Source organism: Phaethon aethereus (assembly GCF_964289735.1).
Source record: "Phaethon aethereus genome assembly, chromosome: 2".
Lineage (NCBI taxonomy): Eukaryota > Metazoa > Chordata > Aves > Phaethontiformes > Phaethontidae > Phaethon > Phaethon aethereus.
In genome coordinates this window covers 118,832,399-118,859,711 of record NC_138582.1, presented here as the reverse complement: position 1 = coordinate 118,859,711, position 27,313 = coordinate 118,832,399, and the positions used below count along the sequence as shown (strand labels likewise).

General features: G+C 41.2%; 1 protein-coding gene across 1 annotated transcript in view; it reads left to right on the top strand.

Moving 5' to 3' along the window:
• Window positions 1–27,313, top strand: part of ELMO1 (engulfment and cell motility 1) — a 256,338-nt gene that overhangs the window by 134,889 nt on the left and 94,136 nt on the right. Inside the window, exon 15 of the mRNA XM_082014822.1 lies at window positions 16,775–16,911. Within this exon, the coding sequence (XP_081870948.1) occupies window positions 16,775–16,911 (137 nt within the window). The remainder of the gene's footprint in view (window positions 1–16,774; window positions 16,912–27,313) is intronic.

The window sequence follows — 27,313 nt, the reverse complement described above, 5'->3', positions numbered from 1 at the left end:
TCAGTAATACTGAGTAATCTGTTTAATAATAAACCCCGTTGTGCCTCATTTCTAAAGCCTGTTTTTTTCTGTCAGTGGGAGTCTAAGATGGAGTTGAGTTTTAGACCATCTTGCTGAGCGATGGAGAGCCTATTTGTTAGAATAGCTGAGTGTTCCTCCTCCTGTCAAGGCTGAATTGAATGATGAGTGTCCAGGGCAAATTTGTTTCTAACATACATGTAGATTTATCATGAAAAGCAATACATATTAGAGCATCTAAACAATCACTTTCAGTGGAAGAAAGGAAATATTAACACTATTGTATACTCGAAGAAACTGAGTTGTGTGGTATGATTCTTACGCTAGCAAAAAGAGCTTGAATCACTTCAGTCCCAGCGGATATATCCCAGTCTACAGCTGATAAACAAAACTTACTGACGATGCTATTTTTGGTCCATCTCTACAGTTAGTGGCATTACAGGTGAGGTGTGGGGTTTGTTGCAAAAGGCCAAAGGGTATTGTAGTGTTTACCTGAAATTCCAGCTACTTTGGCTGAGAGCACAACAAAGATTCCTAAAACCAGGAAATCTCTACGTATTGGCAGTTTCAAAGGTGAGCGTGTGAGGAAAGTAGTTGAAACTGGGAAAGGAGAAAAAGTAGCAATGCAATATTTGTAATCGTTCTGCAACTGTTGGAAAGAGTGTATGAGTGCAGGACAAATTCCTTAGTTACTTTGTCATTTGTGCATTTTTAAGTGTAAGCAATTATCGTTCATTAAGCCAACCATGTCAAAATGATTGTTGAAATATTTTGAATTGTCCCCGGGTTCTCTAATGCTTGCTCGGACTGATGATTTAATACTATCATTAGCTCAGTTTAGTTTCCAGTAAAGAATTACAAAGTTTTAAGTAAAAAGGATTTCTGGCATTGTGCAGAATGAGTAACTTCTATTTCTTGAAAGGTAGGATTTTTTCCTGTATACCTGTATGATCAGTGAATTTTCTTACATTCAGTAAATCAACATTAGACAAATTGAGGTAGAAAAAATTAATGCAGCCATTCGATAAGAGCCAGTCACTAAAGGGTAGCTGGCCTAGGCTTAATGATGTAAATGCAGAAAACAGCACTTGCTGCAGAACTGAAAATGAGGGGTTAGAACTGGATCGTTGCAGGTAGCCACATCATATATTCCCATTCATGGAGTTCTTGAACTACATCCTTATGCTAATTACTGCTCTTTTCATGCGTGTGAGTGTTGTAAATCTTAATTTCCAGCCTAAATATATTCAGAATTATTTTAAACCAATTTATCTTTGTGCCAAGTTTGTTCTCTATTTAATAGCTCTCTTCTTTCTGTTTCTCTCCTCTCGCCCATGTATTTATATTATTGAATTTCAGCCTTCATCCTGCCAGATTAAATCAGCATAGCCATTTTAGTCCATTCCAGTACCATTTTCCATTTGCTGACCATTTTAGGAGCCCACCCTTCCTTGCACTTCGTTCTCATTTAAGTCCCTGCATCTTGCAGATGAATGACCAGAATTCCAAGCATTATTCAATTTGTGTACTACCAGTGTCTTGTATCATGCTTTCGATACTTCACTGCCTGTGCTAGAAATTTCTCGCTGATCATGTTTTAGGATTACTGTTGCTTTTCTTGGGACTTTGGGCACAGTGAAGGCTCTGTATACAAGGTGTCTTTTTCTCTGCTGTTTTTTTAATAACTGGTGACTCTCAGATTAGAGCAGAAACCCTTTCTATTACTCAAAATCTTTCACACTATTCAGCGTCATACCATTCTGATTTCTCCAGGTCTCAAAGTCTTTCCTCTATGACGTTCTGATCTTCCCTTAGGACAGATACTGTCAGCAGTGCCACCAGCTTTGGGCTCCAGCAAATTCTGGGGGGGTACTCCTAGATTTTGTGCCAATGACTTTAACAAAAATCCAGACTTCTGAGAAATTCCAGTAGTACTACTCTTAGCTTGATAGTTCCCCTTTCCTTTTTGTAATTTCCGTATGTGGGCAGCATCTCACCCATCTCACTGATTCTTCTATGAAATCCCATTTTCTCCAGATGAATTACTGATTTTCTGTCTGGCACACAGTGTTACATCAAACTATTTTTTCTTAAAACAAGTCAGATGCAGGAGAACTAAATCTGTGTGCTGTGCACATAAAGTCCACCACATTTCACTCATGAGAAACAGTAGTTATTTTGTCAAAGAAGATTAGATGAATAAGACTTGATCTCTTCTTGGTAAGCCTGTGCAATACTTATTCCAGTCTCTATTCACCTCAGTATGTTTCTACTTACTTTCCTTCAAAATTTGTTCTGAAGCTTTGCTTGCTATTGAGAACAGCCCTGACAATAACCACTTTCACCTTTCCCTCCTCCCTTTCTTAAGTATAAGCCTTGTGTTTGCTTTTGTATTCTCCTCGCATGACAAATTTATTAAAAATCTGCCTTGCTTGCAAGGCTGCGTGTAGGGCAGAGGGGAAGGACTTCATGAGGTGGAGAAGGAAGCGCCCTTTACGACAAAGGCAGGGGCATGATTTCAAAAAGGGGATGTTTAACATAAAGCAGATGCTCCTGCAGATCTTACAGGAGTAAGTTTGGCACATAATTGGGTAGCTGTGAAAACTTAAGCTTCTTTAAGACTTAAAGCCTTTATGGAAGCACGAAGGAACCGTGGCTATTTACATGTTTGAACACCACAAGCATTGAGTGGGGGCCGAACTGTCAGCGTGACAGGAGTGAGGTCTGTGGCCGCTCGGTCTCTGGGCCCAGGGCCTGCCAGGCCAGGCGCCACGGCAGGAGGTACAGAGACACGCCATCACCCGGGCGGCTTTATGTCCCAAACGGGGGGTCCGTGCCGCACCTCCTGGGAGGTGGCAGGAATCCCTCCTCTGCGCAGGCAGCGGAGCCGCTTGGTTTGGGCCTGCACTGGAGCATGGTGAGGGAGTACAGCGTCAGCTGGGCTCCTGCTTGTACTGTCAAAACCCTCCGATAGTTTCAACTTACGGCTTAAAAACCTTGACTGTGCTGATTTTACTTTCAAAGAAATTTCCCTCGTGTCTTTCAGGCACGAGAAGAAAAAAAAAGAAAGGAGTCTGTAAGCTTTAGCTTCCTGTTAAACCTGCTAACGAACAGTGAAACCCCTTGTATTGTGCAAGGAGGTGCTGGCCTTCTCTGAAATAAATTAATAAATAGGCAAGGCGAGGGGAAATCACTTGAGTCCGGTTTGAATCGGTGCCAGTTTGAGCTCCTCTGCTGCCTGCGGCCATTTTGGTTCAGTCTGAGCGCAGGCTGTTGTGCAGACAGGAGTGGCCAGTGTCCCGCAGGCACAGGCGGGTCCGCGAGGGGCTGCAGCAGTGGGAGAGGCACTGCCTCTGGTGCCGCCTTCTCTGCTGGAACCCAGGCACCATTGACTGTCCTCCCGCTGAGCCCCGGCTGCTCACCAGCTTCCTCGCTGCCCTAGCTCTGCCTGGTGGGACAGGGGAGCCGGAGGAGAACTGGACTGTGGTGGTGGGGGCAGGAATGGTGGTGACACTATGTTTGGTCAGCGAGAGACAGAAACTCGTAGGAAAAGAGAAGTAAAGCACACTTAACCCCGCGCTTGGTAAGTCCGTGTGCCCTGCCAGATGCATCGAGGCAGTGAGACACACCACTGAGGCTGCCAGCAGAGGCACAACTTGCAGGTGTTTTTTGTAATAAAAACAGAGTAGTTCTCTTTTGGAGAAACAGAAATCAGAGCTAGGACCTGCCACTGCCTATGCGGAGCTGTTTGGCTGCAAGTCACCTCCAGCAGGAGCAGAAATACTTGCCCTGGCCAGGGTTTAGTTCCTCGTGCTCAACAAGTCCCGACTGGGAACGGAGGGTTTCCATTTCTGGTTGAGCCATTACTCTGAGCTGCCAACGGCAGTGTGCCTTCCAAGACTGTGCCAGTTTGGGCTCAACACAGATTTCTGAATAATAAACCAGGCTGGAATTCAGTTGTGGTTTGGTTTTTTTGTTTAATAAAAAAACCAAAACAACAACAAAAACCAAAACAACAGAGGTTTAGAATGGCTTCAGTGCAGACTCTCTTTAATTCCTTGCCAAGGAAAATTTCTTGCTGCTGAATTTTAATCTACCACAAGAAAAGTTTCTACTACTTTTCTCAAGTTTAAATGGGAAGGGGTTGACATTTGTTTTTTTCATAAAGCCAATCTGGTGCTTCTTTTGCCTTAGTGATTTAGAACCAACGTTTATAATCTGTTCCATTGTTGATGGAGAAATTTAACTATTTCTCAAAAAAAACATTTGGAATCTCCATTGTTTCTTGTTGGTTTGTTTGGAAATGTTATTTCTGTAACTTGTCACAGTAGATTGGGAAACACTTTTCCAGTTGTAATGCTTTACAGTTTTTAAATAGATGCAAATAACCTGTGCATACAGATGTCACAGCTGATCAGATTCTGTGAAGAGAGAATTGAAGAATGCTTTCTGAGAGCATGATGGTATTTTTTCAAATGAATTTATATTGTTCAGCTTGTGTTATGAACCAGTTTATATTAACAAAAGCAAGGCTAGTACACTTGGCTCTTATGCAATGTCTCTTGAGACATGACTGGGATAATGCATTGTAAAAAACCAGCCAAGCAATAATGCTAAATTTTGTGAACTAATTTTAAACTGAGATGCAGAACCAAAGAGAGGTCTTGTCTGAGATGACTTTCATTTTTCCCATCTGAAATTGCTAAGTGTCTGCAATGGGAGTAATAGGAGAGAATTTCTAAGCACATTTAGTTTAGCTCCTTTTTCAAATACAGCTGTAGTCCAACACAGAAATTTCAGCTGAAGGTTTTTGCCTGCCTTTTTTTTTTTTTTGGGGGTCTGAGAAATAATTATTTTCATCTTTGTGTGTTTTTATTCTGTGATTCTCATGGATACAGACATATTTCTGGAATGAGTGATAATACACTAGGGAAAATAAGACCCTCAAGGAAAAATTAAGACAATTACTCATGGCAAGGGTGGAATGAAGTGATAAAAAACATATAACTGTCTTCAGGAACCTCAAGGCATGATGTAAAAATTACTCTATTCAGTTCTCGTAGTCAACAAGGACAAAACAAATAACGGATTTACAATAAAAAAGAGAAAATGTATATCAAATAACAATGATGACAACAAAGCTAGAGACTAGGTAAGTAATGGAACAAGCTACAAGGGAATACCGTGTAGTTGTCAGCACCAGGGACATTACATTTTAGACCAAATTTCTTCCTTATTGTCCTCATTCTGATAGTTTACAAAGATGTGACCGCAGCAAGTCTTAGTGTGTTTTCTGGGCCTCATTCCTCTCCCGGTGTCCCACGTGTTCACTTTATTTATACTCAAGGACTTCTTACACCAAGCATCCTGAGGAGAGAACCTGCATTACTTCACTTAGGTGCTTCTAAGCTTCTTTATAAACTAAAAGGTTTGGGGTTATGATGAATTATGTCTGTTGATATACAATATAAATGCCCTAAGATATAAAGCAGGAATTAATTTTAAAATGTTTGCACTCTCTAAAATACTTTTAAGCAAGAGACCTGTCTCCCAGACTGAAATGCAACGTTTTAACTTTTTTTTTTTTTTTACAGTGGCATGACTGAAATGCTGGTTTAATATTTCAGCATATAAAGAAAAGCAGTAACATAAAGTAGGGCAATATTACAGCCTAATTAAACGTTTCTGAAACATAACTTTTGATGACAGTTGTTTTACCTATCCAAAACTATGCTCTGGTAGCTGTAGTATCAAACAGCTCAGTTCGTATACATGTATGAAGTGAAAAACTCCACTAGAGTAGTTTATGACCTGAATGTGCCACTTGGAAATGTGTTGTTTAAATAGTTTCTCTTGTTAAGACTGTGGTCTAATTAACTTTATTTTGTACTTGCCTTTCAAGAGGTTAAGTTTGACATCTGAAGAGTTAATGTTGATTAATATCCTTCTAGAGATTGATTAATGTTCACAAAGCCATTTCAAGATGTTTGGCACTTACGCAGTGCATTTTTGGTGATGATCTCGGCTAAATACCCTAACAAGCCCTGAGGTTCAATGTTTCCTGAGCAGCTTGCACCCTACCACTTCACTGTTTTCCTTTTTTCTGAGTAGCAATTACTCTGTTTGGTCTATGTTAAAAGAGTATGCTTCAGCAGTTTTATTTTTGTTCTGCCAGTCTGACTTTGGGACTCTAGCCCTGATAGCTAAAAACATAATTTACAGATTAAGACAATTTGTAGGGGGAGAAAACAATTTAGGCAGTTGTGGTTAGATAACTAAGATGCAGTTTTCACAGTGAGTTAATGACCTTCGCCTCGGCAAGTCCAACTGAGTTCTAATAGTGATTGAGTTCACAAGGAGAGGGAAGATTTGCATTCCCCCACAAATCAGTAGGCTGTCACTGCCTCACTTAGCACTGCTTCCCTATGGCAGACCATGAATGGAGTAGCAGGTGAGCTATAGATGTACTAGGGTGTTGCCAGCCTGGGGTGTATTGCACAAGATTTTGCCTGTGCAAACTTGTATCCAGTGGCCGATTTCTTCTTTCTCACGTTTTCCTTTCGCAGCCTGGTGGGGTGGAAAAGTTATTTGGCAATTTGGCACATACATGTATGAATACGCCTATTTTAAAGGAGGTACACTGTTTGTAGGGGTGTAGAAGGGGAGGGAGGGAGGAGAGGTGTTATTGCTAAGGTGGATTGTCTGAAGTGGAGCTGTAGTAGTGGTGGTACCACACTTATTTTCAAAGAAGTCAAGGGAAGCTAGTAGGTGTGCATCTCCTGGGTTTTGAGCAAGGAATGTAGTTTCAACACGGTTCAGAACCAGATCTGACATGAAAGATGAGCTGCCATCGCTCTAGTATGTGTGATACAGTGAATTCCCTCACCTTAATCACAGGCAACTGCAGCAAAATGATCACACTCAGCCTCCAGCTCTGATCAGGACCGAGTGCTTTATTTTTCTTCTGCCTTTCTGTTTATAGGATACAAATACGGATCTGGACTATGCAGTAGGGCAGGATGTTCCTTGTGCGTTGTTTCTCACACACACGATCACATTCACCTGCCAGATGGCTTTCCTGTCTGGTCTGTTTACATTCTTTCCTTGGACGGCGTTCCGCCCTTGCCCCTTATCCACTCCTTATGCACTTTAGGAACATCGCGCTATACTGGTCTTAGATCAGAGTTATTTATTACTCTTTGATCATCCAGCATGCAGGGACTTGTTGCCCTGCCGTTCGCACAGGCAACCATTTTTTTTAATTGATATTGATAACGTCATCTTTCCCTGTGTCTCAGTCTGTTACCTTGTTTGGCATTTTGTGTATATCCGGGATTGATTCAAAGCAAGTGGTTGAATTTAGAGTGCTTTTGTTCTGTTGCCTTTTCTCTGATGCCAGAGGAGCTAGCGTAAGTCTATCTGTGTTACTCACTTTCTGAATAACTGGCCGTTAGTCCTCATCCAGCTTTTGCACTTCAGGAGCTAGCCTGATGGATTAGGCAGAGGTATCGGGCAGCCAGCCTGCCTCATACACCACTGTGGGGGTATTGAAGGCAGCCTAACAGCCTGTCAGAAAATCACAGAATAGTTAAGGTTGGAAAAGACCTGTAAGATCATCAAGTCCAACCATCAACCCAATACCACCATGCCCACTAAACCATGTCCCAAAGTGCCACGTCCACACATTTTTTGAACACTTCCACTGATGGTGACTCCACCACCTCCCTGGGCAGCCTGTTCCAATGCTTGACCACTCTCGCCGTAAATAAATTTTTCCTAATATCCAATCTAAGCCTCCCCTGGCGCAACTTGAGGCCATTTCCTCTCATTCTATTGCTGGTTACTTGGGAGAAGAGACCAACACAACCCCCTTTCAGGTGGTTGTAGAGAGCGATGAGGTCTCCCCTCAGCCAAGCCAATGCACCAAAGAAGACATCTCATGTACAGACACCTCTAATGGTAAGTACAGAGGGTTTGCAGATGGTCTGTGCCAGGTCTGCCTGAGTAAATCAGTTGTAACCTTTTTTTCTAATAGGAGAATGACTTGGTACCAGGAAAAAGGATTATTTTCTTTCCTGGCTTGACTGCTGGTTTGTTGGCTTCTCCATCTGCTCATTTGTTTTTCTTCCTTGCAGTTCTCCTGCTGTTGCTCACTTGTAAGATCAAATACTGAAAAAAAATCATGTTTTTTCCACTAGTTGTCTTACACAATGACCATATCATCTCTTTGCATTCTAATTTTAAATATTTTACTTTAATGAGGAGGTCCATATGAAGGAAAGGGAAATGAGAGCCGCTTAGGTAGGAAGGAGGGACCTAAAAAATCTTCCCGGGTTACTGTTTGCAGAGGTTTTCTTGCAGTGTTTCATAGGCTCTTTTAAGTTTTGCTTACAGATGGAGCCCTAGCCAGCCTATTTAAAGCAGAATTAATTTTCAGTGACAGCTCCTCTCTTGTGAATTGAAGACAGCGTGGTCTGTATTTCAAATAGTAACCAGAGTATATTCTTGATGAAGTATCTCACAGAAGGTCTTTGGAGGGACACGAGCTGTAACCTGTAATGCAGTCTGTGTAACTTCCTAATAAAGAAAATGGGTAATTAGAGATAAGAGTGTACTTTTTTAGCAAGAATCCCTTCAGGTGTTCTCCAGAACAGTCAGAGTAAGAAGTGAAGTCGGCAGTCTTGCCATGAAAGGCAGTCTCTCGGTGTACTGCCTGAGGGGGGGAAACATCAAGGAGATACTCAAGTGAAGGCAGGACAAGTGCCCACTTTGCACCCGGGAACTTCTGACTCCAGCCCTCAATGTTCTGCATCTGCAATGATGCAACAGTTAATAGAAAATGTGCCATATTATAGCATTTGGGAATAAACTTTGCCAATGGGTGTTGGTAGGGCTAAAAAGAGTGGTTACGCAGTGTAAGTGACTGCCTTTATGCTGCTCTTTATAAATGCTGAGAATATCTACCTCCCCCATTGCTACCGTCATTCTTCCTGATTTGTCTGGAGATACGGTTAAGGCTAGTTTCTCTGAGAGCTTAGGAGAAGAGCGATATGACAGGGAAGGGACTAGGGTATCAATGTGTAACAGGTGTGATAAGGTGTTTCCCTTGATAGGTCTGAGCTTAGCTGGGCTTCTGTCAATGCCGCTATCTGTGTTAGTCGGACTTCAAGTAGACAGACCATCTGTGGGCTTAGAAATTGTCAGAAGTCTTTTTTTTAAGCTTTCATGTAACCATCATTGCCTTGTGTGCTTTGCAAGGTGTCAGAAACCTGACAGCAGCACTGTTATCTTTTGTAGGAAGGTTTTGCATGGTATATCCACTTGTTAAACAAGCTTTTGTAGATTCTGCTTAAATATGTGTAATCCCTTCCTATTCAATATGTTTAGTAGAAGTGACCACAAACACTTCACAGTCCCTATGCAAATTTATCACATTAATTGGTTAACAATTCTTTTATATTGTGATTCAGGGATACTGTAAATATGCTGGAGCATAATTGCAGATCTGTGCTTGCAGATCTATGTCTTTTTTTCACAAAATACATTCCTTTTTGATATGGCAAATACCTTTTTTTTTCCTCATACCATTCCACTCTTAAGGAGTTCTGTTCTAGAAGCGCATGATTAATTCAAATGAAGTGCTCCCTCACCTCTGAAAATGATACTCCACTTTATCCATCAGGTTTTAAAACTGTGTTTTCTTGTTATTGATCACTGCTTTTTTTATACCGGGAGTAGTGGAGGAGTAAAGAGGGAAGCAGAATACTTTCCTGTTTGCCCAACAGTGTGCTGTGACGCATTGTAGAGGCAGTTCAGAGTTATTCATATCTGACACCTGTTTTATCACAAATATAGATAGGCTGCTTTTGAAAGAGATGGGGAACCCCTATCAGCACAATGCTGCTTCTTTGTAATCTTTTTCATTTCCTTGTTGCATATAAGAGCTTTTTTAGTAACTCTTCTCTCTTTGCACTCTGGCTTTCTGTTTGCATTTCCAAACCACGATGTTCAGTCTTCAGGTCCATCCTAAGCAGGAGAGGTTCACTGAAGTCTCTATATTTACTGAGGGTTGCAAAAGGAGTTGCTTTTACAAAGTCAGCCTGCTTGTGTGGATACTACTGGCTTCATTGGTTTCTTTTTTTAGTTCACCATCAGCTCTGGTTGTGGCTGGGTGAGTCTGCCCAGATACTGTTCTTCAGCTGCCTCCTTATGGACATAGCACAGATGCCACCTCTGAACTGCTGGATCTGTTGGTAGTGATGACTGCAGGGCTTTATTGACTTGTGCTGCAATAGTCAGGGTTCTTCTTCCACCACTTTTATTTGGGACAATGAGAGAGGCAGATTTTTAAATAGTGGCTCCTTTATTTAATGATATCTTGGGGAGGGTTGTTTCTGACACAGTCACCCCTTCAAAGCGAATCTGGGTAAGTTAGCGAAGAGCTTGGGGCTGCACATGCCGTAATCATCCTAGTCCTGCCTGTCTTGTCAGGCTTGAGGCTTCATGGATTCCTTCTTTTTCATTGCATAGTGAAATTTATTCTGAGCCTCAAAAAAGGAAAGCTTACAGACTGTAGGAAGCCTTTTACGTGTACTTCCAGTTTCCGTCTATAGTTCCCATAATGAGAAGTCTCATCGGTTGCCTTATGTCTTTATGAGGAGGTTGAGTTACTAGTTTTGCTGCATGTTCAGCAGTTTCAGATCCTTTCTATTGCAGCTAAATATGTGATTAGGTAAGGTAAGTTGTTGAAGGTCTCTTGTAGCCATGTATTGCTGGGTAATTTTGATGCTCTGGAAATGCTACATACCATGTTAAGGAAGGGGCATTTTTTCTCTACTTTACACATGAGCTCATTGCTTTCCCTTGTAACTGTGTATATGCTACTTTGGTGCTGAAATTTTGGATTTGGATTCACTCCTGATATCCTTGTCTGGGATGAAATTTCTGAGACACACACCCCTGCGCCCACACCACTGGGGAAACCAGTGGCACATCTTGCACAGTTCAGTGGTGCAGTTTGCTTCCTTATCCCCTTTTCGTTTCAAAGCAGGTGAAACAAAACCCTCACGTAATTCACCTAGATTTGGAATTTAACAAATGCAGCTTAGCTTTTTGCATTATTTTTCTGTGTCTTGAAGCTTAGTTGCTTGTATCGTACTCTTGTACTCAAAGTAGAAAGGACGAGTGGCTTTTGTTCTAATACCAGTTGAGCCTTCTAAACAGCACTGTTCCCAAGGAAAAAAAATTACACGATTGGCAGCAATATTACTACTCCATTACTGCCCTGCCATTGCTAGTGACCTTCCTTGCCTTAAATTATACTGTTTCCCTATCACGTGACAGAAAGGTAGCCAAAGGTTTCCTCTCAAATTATTGCCAGCAGACTACAGGGATCGGTGGTGTAGATAACTCGGCAATCGCTGTATTTCTGCAGTATGAGGTGTGCTTTTTCTTACGTACTCTATGTGTTACCGATAGAATTTTTGATTGTGTATATAAAAATGGTCATGGCAGTAGTTACTTTTACTGTATCGCATCTTCAGGGAGAAGCAGAAATTACAGTGTTCCTTCTCCTGAGAGAGATAGTGAGAATTAGTTGCTCTTTGGTTGTCTTCTGTTATTGGCAAATAATAATCCCAGAGGAGGCCATGCCAAGTGGAGATGATATTTCCACGGTCCATATTGCATCCTTCATTTGTGGATCTTGCTGTACTTCTGCAAGTGCAAAGGATCTTTCCACCCCCTTCCACTCTGATACAATATTATCATCTTCATTCTGTGAAATTAGGGAAAACAACAGAGGGGATAAATGACTCACCCAGAATTAAGAAGCAGCTCAGTAATAGAAAGCACAGATCTCTGAAGACTGGATCGCATGGATCCCAGGTACCTTTCAGACAGGGAGATATTTTTGAACCCCTCTCCCTGGGACTTTGCAAACTGGTTTCCCAGGGCTCTGCGTCAGTGCTTCCCTCATCTCAAAATTGTGCTGATGCAATTTCAGGATGCTTTTCTTGATGATCTTCAGGGTGCACAGGATCTGTTAATACCACCCCCAGCAGAGAGACTTTCTCCTCACCACAGGTGTCTGTCTGTCCCTTTATGTGTGACAGCATTAACACCAGATGACCATATTCATATGACTGAATAATTTTACTGATTTAAACTGTCTGCCTGCTTTTGAAATATTTGGTAATACACAGCAACATTATCACCTATTTATTATCTACTTAATCAAATCTATTCTAGTTGTATTTTGTAGACCAATTGTACATGGCTGACACCCATGAATGAGGTGGCTCATTTGTGATTAGTAAATTGTCTTTCATATACGTTCCCAGTGTATATGATCCAAGCCTTAAATTTATAGAAGAGTGACTGTTTAATTCACCTCAGCTTGTCTTCCCGTAGCATCATGAATGCATTTTGAAAATAATAGGTTGGGCGGCTCCAATCAGTACAATCTTTTTCATTTCTTGAATTCAAGAACTTCACAAGGGAGGTCAGAATGACCATATGGCATTTTAAAGACATGGTGGGGGATGAGTATCTAGTATCAATATAGCAGTTTAGCAGAGTCAGGAAGAAGGCTTAACAGGTTTCTTAAGATCAAGGGCAGTACCTTGCCTAGGAAGGTGTATTATTGTGTCTCTGTCTGCTGTTGTAGCTTTGGGGGGAAGGAGGGACTATCTCTGTGTTACTTCCAAGTATTGCACAAAATAAATTCTAAGATTAAAAAATTCTATGCTTTTTTTTTTTTCCCTTTCCAAGTGGAAACTAGTTATAGATATCTACACATAGCCTACCTTTTAAGGTGGGGGAAAGATGTAATCACTACCAGCTATCAACCAGCTTCTGTTGAACTGGTGGCCTTCTGTTCATGCTGGTTTGGACAGTGAGGTTACACACCAGCGTGGTGTCTGGTCTGGTGCACTTGCACTTTCCTGGGGTCTGTCTTGCATGCAGAAATCCCTATTGTCTGTATTCAGTTCTCCACAGCAACTTTGAAATTTAAATCTCTGCTGTACTTCAAGTCAAACAGTTACTGAAACATCATCATGTAATCTGTGCCCTTCCTAGACAGGCTTATGCAAATATGCAAATACCTAACTGTTCTTGACAGAGCTAAAAGAAATTTGGCCCTGGGAAAAGGCATTTAGAGATGGGGTAAAAAATGAAGGTATAACTCCTTCTTCTTCCTCAATTTGTTTTCTTTTTTTTGTTGTTGTTTTCTACCAATCCACAGAGGAACAACATAACATCAAATCTCTTTACTGCTCAATCAGTCTGGGATGCTTTAATGTCTTTGTTGTAATTTAGGAAATGAACTGAGACAAAATTGTGTTACGTAGACACTAAAAATATACACTGAAGGAACCACATAAACTCACAGGTAGAAATTAGCTCTTTTTTTGCCAGTGCAATTTATGATGAGAAATGAACTAAGCTTCTTCCTCAAAGTCACAGCTATAGATCAGCTAGAAGCTTGAAGGACTGCTTGAATCCTGAGAGGTGGCACATTGATCTACAGCTCCGAGAATTGTGCCAAGAAAGGAAAATCAACAAGATCTTCACCTGATTTATGTAGGCCAGATGCCTGTGACTTGCCTTTCAAAGGTGATCTCACAGAGGCGTAATTAAAACTTGATGATGTTATTAAATAATCATGATGATTTGTGTCCCTGGGTTGCAGCTGTGTGTGTGTTTTTGTGTGGTTATAAATGTGGTTAGTCCCTGCTCATGAAAATGAAGGTTAGAGATTGCCGGGCTTAAGGGCAGGAATTTTGCATGCAGCAGTTACGTAGAAGGTCTCCAAATTATTCTAATGTTGGACCTCTCTTTCAATTTAGAACCAGTCAAATTGCAAGTTAGTGAAAAAAGTAAATCCGGGGAACTTTTAATTAGTAAAACTGAGTAGCTTCTAAATTTGCCCACTCCACAGAGACAGGCAGTGCTCTGATATTGGTGATGCTGATTTGGGGCTGGAGAGAGTAGGATAAGACCACAGATTGTGACTTGGTCTTATTCTGGTCTGGAAACCACTAGTAACATAGTATTGCCTTTTCCTTCATCCTCATCATACCTGTCATAAAGAGAAAAAAAAAAAGGATTCAGACAAGGGTTATGTCTTTTATTAGATATTTAAACACTTTAAGCAGAATATAGATGTGACCTGAGCAGCAGCCTGTAGATATGCTATAATGTAAACACTGCTGATGTGCTTCACTTGTGATTTTTTTCCATTGAATTGTATTATTTGGGGTGGAATTTTTGAGACTACAAAAGGCTACCTTTGAAGTCGGGTATGGATTTTTTTTTTTTTTTTTCCCCCCCTCTGCTATCTGGATGCTGGTGGGAATTTTGAGGAAGGTGTTTATCATTTGGGTTTGAGTTTTTCTTAGGATTTGTTTTATTTTTTTAAGATTTTGATATTGCTTTCTAACAGGCCTAACTTTCTTCATTTATATCAATAACAATGACTCTTTCATTTTCAGACTGAACAGACATAAAACACAGTATGTTGCCCATTTATTAAGAAAATGGGGGTTGGCACCTCTGATTCTGCATGCAGAACAGTCAACATAGTAGATACGATTTGGGGCTGATTATTGTAAGGAGCACGAGTTAGAACCAATGATCAAGTTTCTGAGAATCCCTAGCCTTTCCATTAATTTTGATTTATTGATTTTTATGAGCGGGAGCAGTGATAAGCTCAGACTCTGAGGAGGATCAGAAAGGCCAGTGTGTGTTGAGGATTATTGCCTTGTTTCATGCTGTGATTTACACAGCAAAGGTACTGGCTGCATTCTTCTGCTGCTTGTTGTTTTATTTCTTCTCATCATTATAGTGTTTCATGACTTAAAGACAAGTGCCCTCTGAGAATCAGTTCTGTTGTGTCTCTGACATTATTACAGGCTGAAGGTCAGATTATTGGAAGTGCTGAGTCCTTGCAGCTCCGGTGGAATGAATGGAAGCTGAAGGTGCTCTGAAAATCATGCCTGAGGCATTTTATTCTTTTAAAAGGATTGAGTCGTGCCTCAAAAATATAGGTCTCTGCTTTGACTAATTCCCTCTTGACTGCACATCCTTTGAAGTAAATGGAGTTTACTTGATTAGAATGAAACCTGTGCTCCAAAAATAACTCTCATCCTTGCTGCGTAGCTGAGGAATTGATTAGATCTTCATAAATCCGATGTTAAAATTAAGCTTTAAATTTACAATTAAACTTCAGAGTTTTGCTTTATAATTGGAATACTGCATGTTGGGAAAGATCAGAAACGTTTTCCTTTGAGGGTTCAGGTGATTCGAAGCACAACTCATGTTCCTATGGCGGAGCTGCTGGCACTGCAGAGGTAACCAAGCACACTGGAAGGGCGGTTTTGCAGCTTGAAGAAGTACCAGGACCAAGTGTTTGCAGCTGATGCAGGGGGTCAGCCTGCCTGAGCCATTCACATTCTCCTGCAAAGAGTCATAATTCTAATTTCTCCGGTTCCACTGAGAGAAAGCAGATGTCAGACAGTGATCCAGCCTCAGGAAAAGGGTGATTTATCCCAATGCTCGTAATTCCGCTGTTCTTTCAGTGGAGGAAGCTTGCCTAAGCAGTGGCTGTTTGATCCTGAAGTCAAAGCAGATGCTGCTGTATGGGCATGTGAGTGACTGCTGGAAGAGTCCAAAGGAGCGTTCATGCAGAGGTGAAAGCTGAAGCTGAGAGATTTGAGGACTGGGTATATGAAGAAAGGCTTAGTCAACTTGACTTTTTCCGTTAGTTTTTAAAGTACTTAAATATGCAACCTACTGAGGTGTCCCTGCAAGTCATGGCAGGGTTTAAGGATCCTTTTCAGTCCTTGGCTAAAGCCCCTTCTGTTCCCAGGATGCTCAGATGTGCCCAGAGATCAGCACTGCTTCAGCTCTTAGTTTTTGAAAATCTATTCTTCACTGAAGGACATTCACAGCAGTCTTGCCAGACTGTACGTCTCCTTTTTGGATCATCATTATAGTATTCTTTTTTCTGTTTTTTTTTTCTTTTTTTTTCCCCCCCTCCCCCCTTCTTTAAAGCCAGTATTTGGTGAAAAAAAGGAAGTTTGGTGTTTGGGTTTTTTTTTTTCCCCCTTCTATCTCAGAGAAGGGACAGATGACAGAAGATCCATTTCTTTTGTTTATACTTATTTTCAAAAAAAAATTTAATCAAGTTACATTCTCGTCTATATGACTGTCTAGATTTCTCTGGTTACCTCTGTGGTATATCCATGTACAATATGGTAGATCATCTGCTGTGTCAGCAGAGCTTCACATTTTGGTGTGTAAATTGATCTAATACTATTTTGCGACTTGGGGTTTGGTGTTTGGTTCTCAGCAGGCAATATGGTATGTGCTGGTAGCAGTGGGGAAGGCTGTTGTTTTGATGAGAGGACTTGTGCTTCTTCCCTGTGTCTCTTTGACCAAGCCTGAACAACAAAACTTGGCACAAACAAATCACCCATTGAGAGAATATTCAGGCAAACAGGTAGTTGCTGCTTCTTGTTCTTGCTGTTGGTGTCCTACAGACAGGCTCTATAACTGTGTTTCATTGTCTTTAAGACTGTAGTCCCAGGCTGGATTTTCAGGATAATGTTTTGACATCCTTTGCTGATAGAACTGGGATGTCTCTCAATTACAGTGTTTTCTAAATTTTGTGGCTGATTGTATTTTATGTTTATTTTTTGAAGTTCCTGCCTGTACATGCTTTATTCCACCCCCCTTGTTTTTCTGTTTTTAGCCAGTGAGACCTGCAACGATTTCCATCCCATGTTCTTCACCCATGACAGATCATTTGAGGAGTTCTTCTGTATCTGCATTCAGCTCTTGAACAAGACATGGAAGGAAATGAGGGCAACTTCAGAGGACTTTAACAAGGCAAGAAAAAGGATGGGGTGGGAGTAACTGGGCAGGATGGTGAAACAAGGCTATGCGTTCTTCCCTAGAGGCACAGGAATTTACTGATGCCCATTGTGCTGAATGCTGTGGAGTTTGGTCTGTTCGGATTCTTTGTGCATCAGAGCACCAGCATTTAGAAAGTGGGGATAGGGGATGGGAGGTGTCAGGGAGGTTCATAGACCTTTTTCAGTCATGTTGCACTGCAGACTGTGAAACTAAAAACCTGGCTTGAGAGGAAGTTTTCCCTTTTTATGTTAGCAATATTATGCTGAAGTGCTGCAGCCTCTAAGGTTGTAAATAATGCAAAGAGAGTACTGCAGTGATAATTCTGTGCATCCCTTTCATTTCATGTGAGCACTAAAGTAGTAAAATACTAATGAGTGGACACAATCCTGACAAAGTGCTGTGCAGTTTAGCCTGCTAAAACAGAAAAACCAAACCAACCAACCAAATATCCAATCAAAAAACTCCTCAGTATTGCACCCTTTTTGTTGTAAGACAGAATTCTGGAAGTTTCAGCCAATCTCGTGACTCTCAGAAAAGGGAGAACAGGACTATCTGTCTTAACAGTCCCTAGACATCCTGTTTTAACTATCTAATTTACCATGAGGCCAAACAGTATCTTTTGGCATTTTGTAAGAATGACGACCTCGTGTTTTTGTGGCCAGCTGGCATCCTTATCTTCGTTGGGATCCTTTGACTGGATCTTGAGCCTCTCCCTGAGAGCTGTTGGTGTGAGAGCTGTTGGTCGAGAACAAAAAGTGAGACTGCTGCACTCTGTCAGCACGTGCCATACGGTTGCTCTGAAGTCACCAGGCTCAAATGTTACGTGAGAGCTAGTAAGAATGATCATGCCTAACTTTTAATTGGAACCGTCTATTATTGAAGTAGTCTAAATGTCCATTTTCTACTGCAGAGTGAAGGTGAATCCTTATGACACAGCGTGGAATACTTTTTTTTGAGTTCTTTTAGGTAAGATAGTTGGCAGCAGTACCAGAGTGCTGACAAAAGAGAGAAAGGAAATCCAAAATGCATGCTGTTGTAGACAGATGACCTAGAGGCTTGCGGAGAATTTGACATGCTTCTCTTACTTAATGGTCCAAGAGCACAGAAGAAGCAATAGCAGGATAATTCACTGAACTGTATAGCAACCTAAAATCAAGACCTTAAAAAAGCAACAACTTCATAATATGTGGTTGTTTTAAACAAATGTATTAACAACTGCTTGTTACTTACAGGCCTTCTGCCTCAGTAGAAGAAGGATTTGTCTACATAATTTCCCACAACTTCAGTTGGAATGTTATTAGTAATTTTAGGGAATTCAGGAAACGAATAGTCCTGTTTCTGGCAACAGCCCAGATCACCCAAAAAAGAAAACGGAATTTACTTTTCTGTGTTAGGTATTGCTGTGGAGCTTCATGGAAGATCAGGTAGTTTCTTTTCTGACCTGACTAGTTTGCTATTTGTGTTTTCTGTTACTGAAAATCCTGTGACTTCATCCAGCAGCTCTTTCAGGTTCAGCAAGGTAGACAGTAGGTTCCACTGCATGTATCATTGAAGGCATAGGCAATTCTTAACTCCATGGGGCAAATCTGAATCATTGGCCATCATGCTACCAGGATTTGTGTCTGGTGGTGGCACCATGGTTCATGAGAGATGAACACAGGATCTCTGCCTGCAGAAATCACTCTTGATTTCATAACTGTTTTCGTAAAGGGGAGGGAATACTAAACTCTTGCAACTCTCATTTCTAACAGTTCTGTAATTATGCTCTGCTTCTCTAAATCCTTTCTTTTAGTCATAAGGAGATTTTTGTGCTCTTATACACTTCAAATGACATGTGGTGGTGATGTGCATTACTCAGCTGATAAATGTCTAAAGGGATCTGTGAGTGAAGCAAACTGTGTCGTTATGTGGGCTTGTGAAGCACTTCTGGATTTGTGGGGGATGATACATTATATAGTGGTACCCAAGGTTTACCCATCTGGTTGGTGGGTGACAGCTGCCAGTTCTGATGGCTTTACCAAACTAAACAACACAATTTTTAATCCTTACCTGGCAAGAGGCTTTGGTGATCGCAGCATGTTAGTATTCTTTCTGCATCTTTCCAGTGTGCTAAGAGTACCCGTTTCTATGCAGTCACTTTTGAAAACTTGGCAGGCAAGGGCCATGTGGACCCAGGGAGCATTCAGCCCATACTTTCAGGAGTGAAGAGGAAGAAAGCAGACGTCACAAGATGCAGTAGCTTAGTTGCTGTGAAAAGAATTCTTTTACCATTTTTCAATTTCAGTAACTAGATTGTCATGGTAATGTATGAAACACCACTTTGCTATGGTTTACTACCCACCTGGCTGCTGGGATCATTCATTTTCTTCCTTCTTCCCTTCCTCCCCCAGAATCTCCAAAACAAAATTGGTCACTCTCAGTATATCAGATGGTAACTCTTGAGACCTGGAGATTCTGCTAAAAAGTTAATCCACTTGCTTTGATCTTTAATCATAATTGAAGAAAATGAGTCTTTTGTTTAATTTTAAACTTTTGATTAATCACAATAGGTTGTACATTGGAGGGGCTGTAGGAGGTCTGTGTGCACATACAGAGATTTATTTCCTTCTTTCTTGTGTTGGAGAATGATAGGTGCTAAAAGAAGTGAGGTGAATGAATACTTCCCCTCAGGTTTCAGTGCCTGTTCTCAAGGGTTTTTTAAGCCACAGATTAAAACTTTCTTTTGATGACAAAAAGGCATACTGTGCCATCGTGGTTCCTCAGTTCACGTTGTGGAGATTTCATATGGGTTTGTTCATTTTTAAAGCTTAAAAAAAAAATTAAAATAGCACTTTGCTCATAGTTGGAACAATTTTATGATATTTTAGTGAAACATTTATGATCTCATGCTTTGTCTCTCTTGATTCTCATTCATTAAGAGAGACACCTTTTGTAAACTCTTGCATTAGAAAACTCCTTGGATCTCTATGGTGATAGTATGATACTGTCAGACCTAAAACCTTTTTTACAGTCTCTCAATATACTGGTAGATGTCTGAACAGAATAATTCAGTCAGGCAGCTAAGCTTATATTATGCCTTTATAACATTTTAAGATATACATAATTCATGTCTGGTGAGTTTTCTAGAGAAATTAAGATGCAGTTGGATAGACAGACATGCAAGTGGCAACAATTCCATTTGAAACCTTTTTGTTTTTCTTTGAGCCTACAGATGATCAAAGTGCACTTTACAAACTCTGTCCTCCACAGTCATTTGTGAGCAGACAGTATGGTTTATGACTTCGAAAATAAAATCTTGCCTCCAAGCTTTACATAATTCTACATGTTTTATTGCAGCAGAAGAAAGCATTGTGTATTGATTTTTGGAGTCGATGCTGACTGAGAAAGCTGGACTGAGTTATCTCACACTCCAGCATCTAGAAATCTTCATCACCAGCCTGTCCATTTAAAAAGGTGCCCATCAGTCAGTTTTCCCTCATAGAAGGACCACCTACACTCTGCTCAGGGTGATCAGGCCCTGCTGCCACACAGACTAAGATGTGCTTAAATTGGTTAGTTTTTTTTTGTTTATTTTTAACGTGATAGTAGATGGAATTCAAGGCAACTGCCAAATGAAAGCATACTCCCAATGGAAAATTTTTTGTTGATCCCCACTAGTTGTACTTAAGTAAATGCACTTGTGTTGCCCTAATGTGGATTTACATTGAGATCGCTATCTTGTTAGTGATCTTCCTGTAAAATACACATATACTCTTTCTCATGAGACGAGGAGACCACAGATAGGACATTATGTAGGGGACAAGATTACCCTCTTAGCTCTGGTCTCCAGAGATTTCAGTCTGCTGTTTTTTGTAGGTTTGAAGTTCACATGCTAATAGGAGGAAGGGTGAGCAAATGGATTATTTTAATTGCAGGGCCAGCCATAGCTTGTCTTATTAGACCTGCAGAACAGTATGAACAATTTGCTAACTCTGTGCCTAGTGTAGTGCCATCTTAAAAAAAACACATTAAGAATAAAAATTACTGCTTCCAGTTCCAGTGTGGAAGGAAGAAGGTGAAACTATTTGATTCACCTACCAAGGCTTTGAATCTGCTTTGTAGAGAATGAGCACAATGATAGCTGCTTTTGTTAGTGTTATTAGCGTAGTTTTAGGCTTTTAGATGGCCAAAAATGACTACTTATAACAAGACGCAGATTATCATTTCAACATGGCTAGAGTTAAGCAGGCGATGCCAGAACTGAGAAACTTTGAAAAGTCCTGTGGTATATGGTGCTTGAAATCAGAATCTACTGCATTCACAGAAACTACAGGTTTAAGGAATAGGAAGATGGGACGAGGTTGGCTAATGATGCTACCGATGCATTTTTCTCAGTGCTGAGAACTCTAGTTAATTTATTTTGCCTGCTGGCCTTGTGTTTGAGATCATCATAGTATAAAACACCAGCTTTTAAATGTTCTATGACAATTTATTTTGTAATAAGAAAAACATTCTCAGAAAACCCAAAAAACTCTGGTTTCAGCATTTTGGCAAAGCTAGCATTCATTTCACAGTGGCAGACCTGGGTACCCTGAGCAACTGCACTTGTGCTTCTGGCTATTTCAGTGACACACCAAGCCGCAGCACCGGATCCCCGTGCAGGAGTGGAGTCTGCTCAGCAGGATGATAATATATGTCACTGACAGGTAGATACATAACAAACTGTCTTGTGTGGTAATCAGTAGAGTAGACATCGTTCACAGTGGCAGCAGATGCAAACAATGAACGCCCTACGTGAGTCCTGTAATTAAATACCAAAGCAAACACTGAGGCATTTGATAACCGCTAAAAATGTTTATTGCTCATGCTCAGACCCTGTGAACATTTTTCCTTGCTCTGTGACAAGATAACAGAAAAGGTAACCAAGCATAACATAAAAATGAAAAATACCATTTCCTTTCTTGCTGGCAGTTTAGAAATGCTGTGCCACAGGTTTCTCAGCCTCTCTAGTGTTGTCACGCTTTTGGCAGCCATAGGATGAATAATTGTGTAAGGCTAGGTTCAAAATATGACTAAGTGTTCAAGGGCAGGCTTTTAAGGAGCGTACTTGTGCGAGTGGTGTTTTGTATGGAAACGTGTTGTGGGCCACCACCACCATCAGATGATGCGAGTTACCCGTAAGGAAGCAAAAGTGTAGAGGGTCATTTGGAAAGGGTCAGAGTAGCAGTGTGGCAGAAGAACTGTAACCGGCTTTGCCAGATCCTCCTGCAAATCGGGCGAGACTGCAGGAGCAGTCTGTGCTCAGATCCTGTCCGAAATGTCCACCTGGCTGCAACCTTGTTGTCCTAGTGCTAATCCTTGCCACGGCAGCCGCGTGCCTGACCTGGAAGCGGCAGGGCTTTGCTGCACACCTGGAGGAGGAGGAGCAGGGTCTTAGCATGCTCAAGTGATCCCCTCTAGTGGCCCTAACAATAGTCTGCACTTTTATCTGAGTCTTGATAACCCCATTTTACAGGAAGGAGGCAAAGGCGCGCAGAGGCAGTGAAGCAGCGGCAGGGCCAAAGGCAGAGCCGGGGTGTCCGGCCCATTGCTCCAGCCATCACCCTGTCACAGCTGCAGGCTGCGGCAGCAGCGCCAGCCCCGAGGGCGCTGCGTACGGCTGTGGCTGTGCCCCTCTTTCCCACCCCCTCGCAGGGGTGCTTGGAGGAGGATGGCAACTGATAGCTCTGGGAGCGTGAAAGAACCATTACCTCAAACAGGAGAAAAATTAATTCGGGCAAACTTGAACGTAAAATCCTTTGGTCAGTCTGTAAATCTGTCTGTCGCTTGCTTTTCCTTTCAATGATAAGGAAGCAAAGGGATGATAAATAGCTCTTCACAGATGCCCTCCAAAGCATCTATTGTTTTCTTACGGGTGTTTTTTCACCGGTCTAAAGCAGATGAATTTAACTTCTTTTGAGAGAAGCTTTGGAAGGCTGTTCTGTTTGCATTTTACCTGTGGGAAACGTCGGGCTGGTGGAATGATTGCACCTCTCTATTAGCTTTATTGCACCTTCCCTTGGCAATGCTTTGTTTATATCAGTCAGGGATACTGCAAATAAATTATTCTTACATCGAGTGAATTCAGTATTCCCCAGGCTTAGGCAGATTAGCACAAATTAAATTCCACATTTTCACACCTGAGGCCATTAGCACTTTATTAACTTTTATTGGAAACAGATAATTGCTATAAATGTATCAATAATTGTGTAATGCATGTATTTATGAAAAAAATGTATAGCAATTAACATTTTGCAAGTCTGCTGCATAGTTCATACAGAAGATGTGACTTTTTTAATTGAAGAAAACAATCACCCTCCAAATACAATGGGAGTCTCCTAGAAGAGCATAACTGGGTGCAGGAAGGTTGTCAGGTTTATTCCACTAGCAACCACTTCCTTAAGAAGAGTCTGTTTTAAGCAGTACAGTTTAATGCGATGCAGGGAGAGCCAGTTTAAGACCTTTCCCTAGCATTTGGTCGGTGTTCCCTCTACGTTTTTTGCGGCATGGATATTGCAAGTTTATTGCTTCATTGGCGGCTGCTCATTTGGGAATGGCTCTGTTTAGCCTTCTCCATCTCTGTGCATTTAGCTACACCTGTCAGATCTCCAAATGTGTCCCACTGTGTTTGTCAAAGCCAGTTTATTACTTGTCTGCTGCTTCTGGCTGCAGGATCCCGAGAAGGGGTGTTTAAGACTCTGAAGATGCAGTCTTCCACTTACTGAGGCATCAGTTTGTAAAAATCAGATCTGAATTTAAATATTCATACCCCAAAGGTCGGGACTGCCAAGCTCAACAGAACTGAACATGAGTATTGCATTTTTCAATCTAGTTAGTTGCTTCCTTTTGAAAATTTTGCTAGTCTTCACTAGCATCATCAAGAATGCAAATATATTTTAAAAAAATAATTTTTGAAATATAAGTACTTAGGCTGGATACAGAAGCAATAAGGAGCAACACTTGCCCTTTCTCTGCGCTTTGTACCTTACGAACTATATACTTCTAGTTTACTTTTTTATTTTTTTTTCCTTTAAAATTAATGTCTTTACTATTGTGTGTCTTTGCCAGAAGGCTTTGAAAGTCTTTGGTAGCAGGGTCACATCTAGTTATTATCCTAGCTGAACTACCCTTCTCCAGTGATCACATGTGCAATGATTTCATGGAGGGCATAGGCTTAAAAGGAAAAGCATTTTAAAGCTGAAATTTTACTCATTTATATGCCAGGATGGGTATGCTAAGAGAGAGATGGATCCTTCAAGCAAAAAGCAAGGAAAGGAAAGGGTGTCTCAACAAAACATGTTATTAAAAAAGGAAAAGAGTATTTTAGTATAATACATTTCTTGGTCAGAAACTTGTTTGTCTTATCCTCTCCTCAGTGATGAAAGTCACTGTTGGTTTCAGCGGTGAAATATCTTATTTGTGAAAAACATAGCCTTCCTTGGCAGAGTGGATTTTATCCCCCAGCTTTCTAATGAAGTCTGTGTGTTACTGTAGAATGCATACAGGTCTGCTTAACACCCTGGAGATGGCAATTTTTAAAACTGTTGGTACTTCATATTTTCAAAGTGCTCTTCATTTTCATCTCTGTGGGTGCTGATCAAACCAATAAACATCTCAGCCTTCAAAAAGATGATTGAGTGGAAAGCTAGATAACCAGAGGGGAAACACTGAGTGTAGATTATCTGTGCTAACCGCTTTTTTTGTACTCTGCAGAAACCTTTTGCACTGGGAAAGAATTCCTCACTTGCATGTAGGGTGTGTTAGTCACTAAGGGAAATGATATAACCTAACTGGAACTGTCACCAAAACAGCATATTTTGTGGTACTGCTCCTGTCATTCCTGTCTTAAAGTGTGGGTAATAATCATATCCCGGGAAACACTCTTTATTTCTTCTTTCTAGGGTATGTTTTTGTAGTACAGTTAAATCAGAGGTGCATGGCATATGGCTTTTTACTGCATGAATTGCTGCTGATGTGAATGTCAGTGGGCATATAATACCAGATTTTCATTTTGTGAATCACAATGCATGGAATTCAGCCCGAGAGCTCCCCAGACTATAGACCTTATTATAGGCAAATAAAAAAGGGGAGGAAGGGGGGGAGGTGATGTCTCGGAGATTTTGTTTCAATTGAATTGAGGCTATCGTGATGAATGATGCAGCTGACTGAGATTTTTATAGCCTCTCTTAGAGTAGCAGAAGAGCTGGTATTATTGTTGGTTCACTTTAAGTAATTATGATCTAAATAGCACCGTGGTTGAAAAGAGCAGCGGAAATCTTTCATACACGTCTCGTAAGCAAAGCCAGGGCGCTTTGTTGTTTTCGTCTCATCTGTCCTTACAGAAATGTCCTTCATTGTTTGCAATTTACCTCTTGTGTATTGTCTTGATTGACTACGTCACCGTTCAAAAGGCATTTGCCAGTCAGTCGCTGATGCTGCGTGTCTCTATTTTTAGCCCATGAGGTAACTGGCCGGCATCTGACAAAATGATCCCACTACCCGAGGTACCGGTGTAAACTGAGACTGGCTGTGATTGAGGCATATGGGAGCGGGGGGCAGCTGGGAGCCGGACTGAGAGGAGGGGACGGTGCGCAGGTGCAGAGGGGCTCTCCCCTTCTCTCCTTTACTCACACCAGCTATTTCAAACCATCTCTGCACCGTGCACACTGGCCCAACAGAGGTACCTGCCTCTGCTGGCTTTTCGTAGGTTATCTTGGGCACCAACGGTAGGGCAGCGATAGCAGAGTGAGGCTTGCATGGGCTGCACAAAGCTTTCTTAAGTGATGACAGGTTAAGCGGGGCCTTGGTGTGCTAAGGTGAGCTGTCCTCAACTTCCCAGAAACAGGATGAGGGGGAAAACGGAGGAGGATGGGAGGTGAGGGATTTAGCATGTACTTTCTGAAGGAGGGGTTAGGTTTTGCCCCACAGAATATTTGGGCTCAAGACCACAGCAGGGGCAATTGTTACTTGGGAATGGTAGTGAAGCTGAGACATGTGAACTTGGGTTCTGCCACTTTTCCATTGAGAGCAAAATAGCTTATTGGAGGATGGAAAGTGATGTGTGTGCCTCTGAAATTGGTAAGGCCCTTTTTTCTTTGACCTTTCACCTTTACGTTGTTCATTTGAACAGTCATATGAAAAATGTTGTGGATTTATTGGTGACTGAGAGATAATTTATTGATAGGCTCCCTCTCATTTCATCAAGTTACCTTTGTATGTTGGTCATGGCAAGCAGAGAAGCGAGGCCTCTAGTAATACATATGAAAGCTGAGGAATATCACCTTAGAAGCTGAGTACAGGAATGGAGATATATTTGGTATCATGCAAGTATATTAGCCCAAACACCAGATACAGGTGAAGAAACCAATACCAAATTCTGTGTCAGAATCCTTCAAAAAGGCATTAGTGCAGATGATTAAGGATGTTGTCACGTCAGTTGAAGATATTCATGCCATGACCATGAAACGGAAATGCTCAAGAACCATCATTGCATCAGGAATGTCAAGTTTGTGTCTAGAAGAGTGGAAGCAGCTGGGGAAACAGCTTCCACACATGCTTTGAATTTTATGGTAATTTTTCTCTGTGGAGAGATATCTTCAGATTTCAAGCATCAGTTTTCTGTCTCAGGGAAACTGGCTGATCTTTGTTGTGTTGCTGATAAGAGAACCTCAGCAGCAAGAACGTTAAAAATTGTGGTTGTATCCATTTTGCTTGAATAGTAAAGGCTGCCTAGAACTTTTTGTCGTATTTAACCAAGAGTCCAAAGGAAACTACAGATCTCACAGTATTGTTGTTACACTGTCAGCCTCTTCAGAAGCAATTGATCAGCACTTCATAGTGAAAGTAATATCTCAAAAGTCACCAAGTAGGAAAATGGAACATCCTTATTTTTGTAAAATCAGATGTGTGAGATGAAGGATGTAATCTCATAGCTGTCAAGATTTTCAGATTCCTTCCAAGAACTCTTTTATATGTAAGCTAGGGATTTGGAAGTTGTTAAAGGGCTGTTTTCTGCCTGGTGAAATTTTCTGCAAAATCTGAACTGATCTTATTGTCGTATAACTGGTACTTACTCTCCATTTTAAGGCCTCTATGTAATTTTTTTAAAAGCACATATATAAACTAGTGACTGGATGTAGAAATCTTACTGGATTTGTCTCTCTGTTCTAAGTGAAGCTTCCTTTAGCCTCTCTCCCTTTTCAGTACTCTGACCTCCAACAGGGTTTATTCCCCCAGTCTTTCCTTCTGCCTGTCCTCTTTCCTTGGAGCAACAGTGTGGCTCATGCATAGCACTTCCCCTTCTCTTAAGGAGGGTATTAACGACTTTTCTCACTTTCTATATGTGAGGTACCTGCTG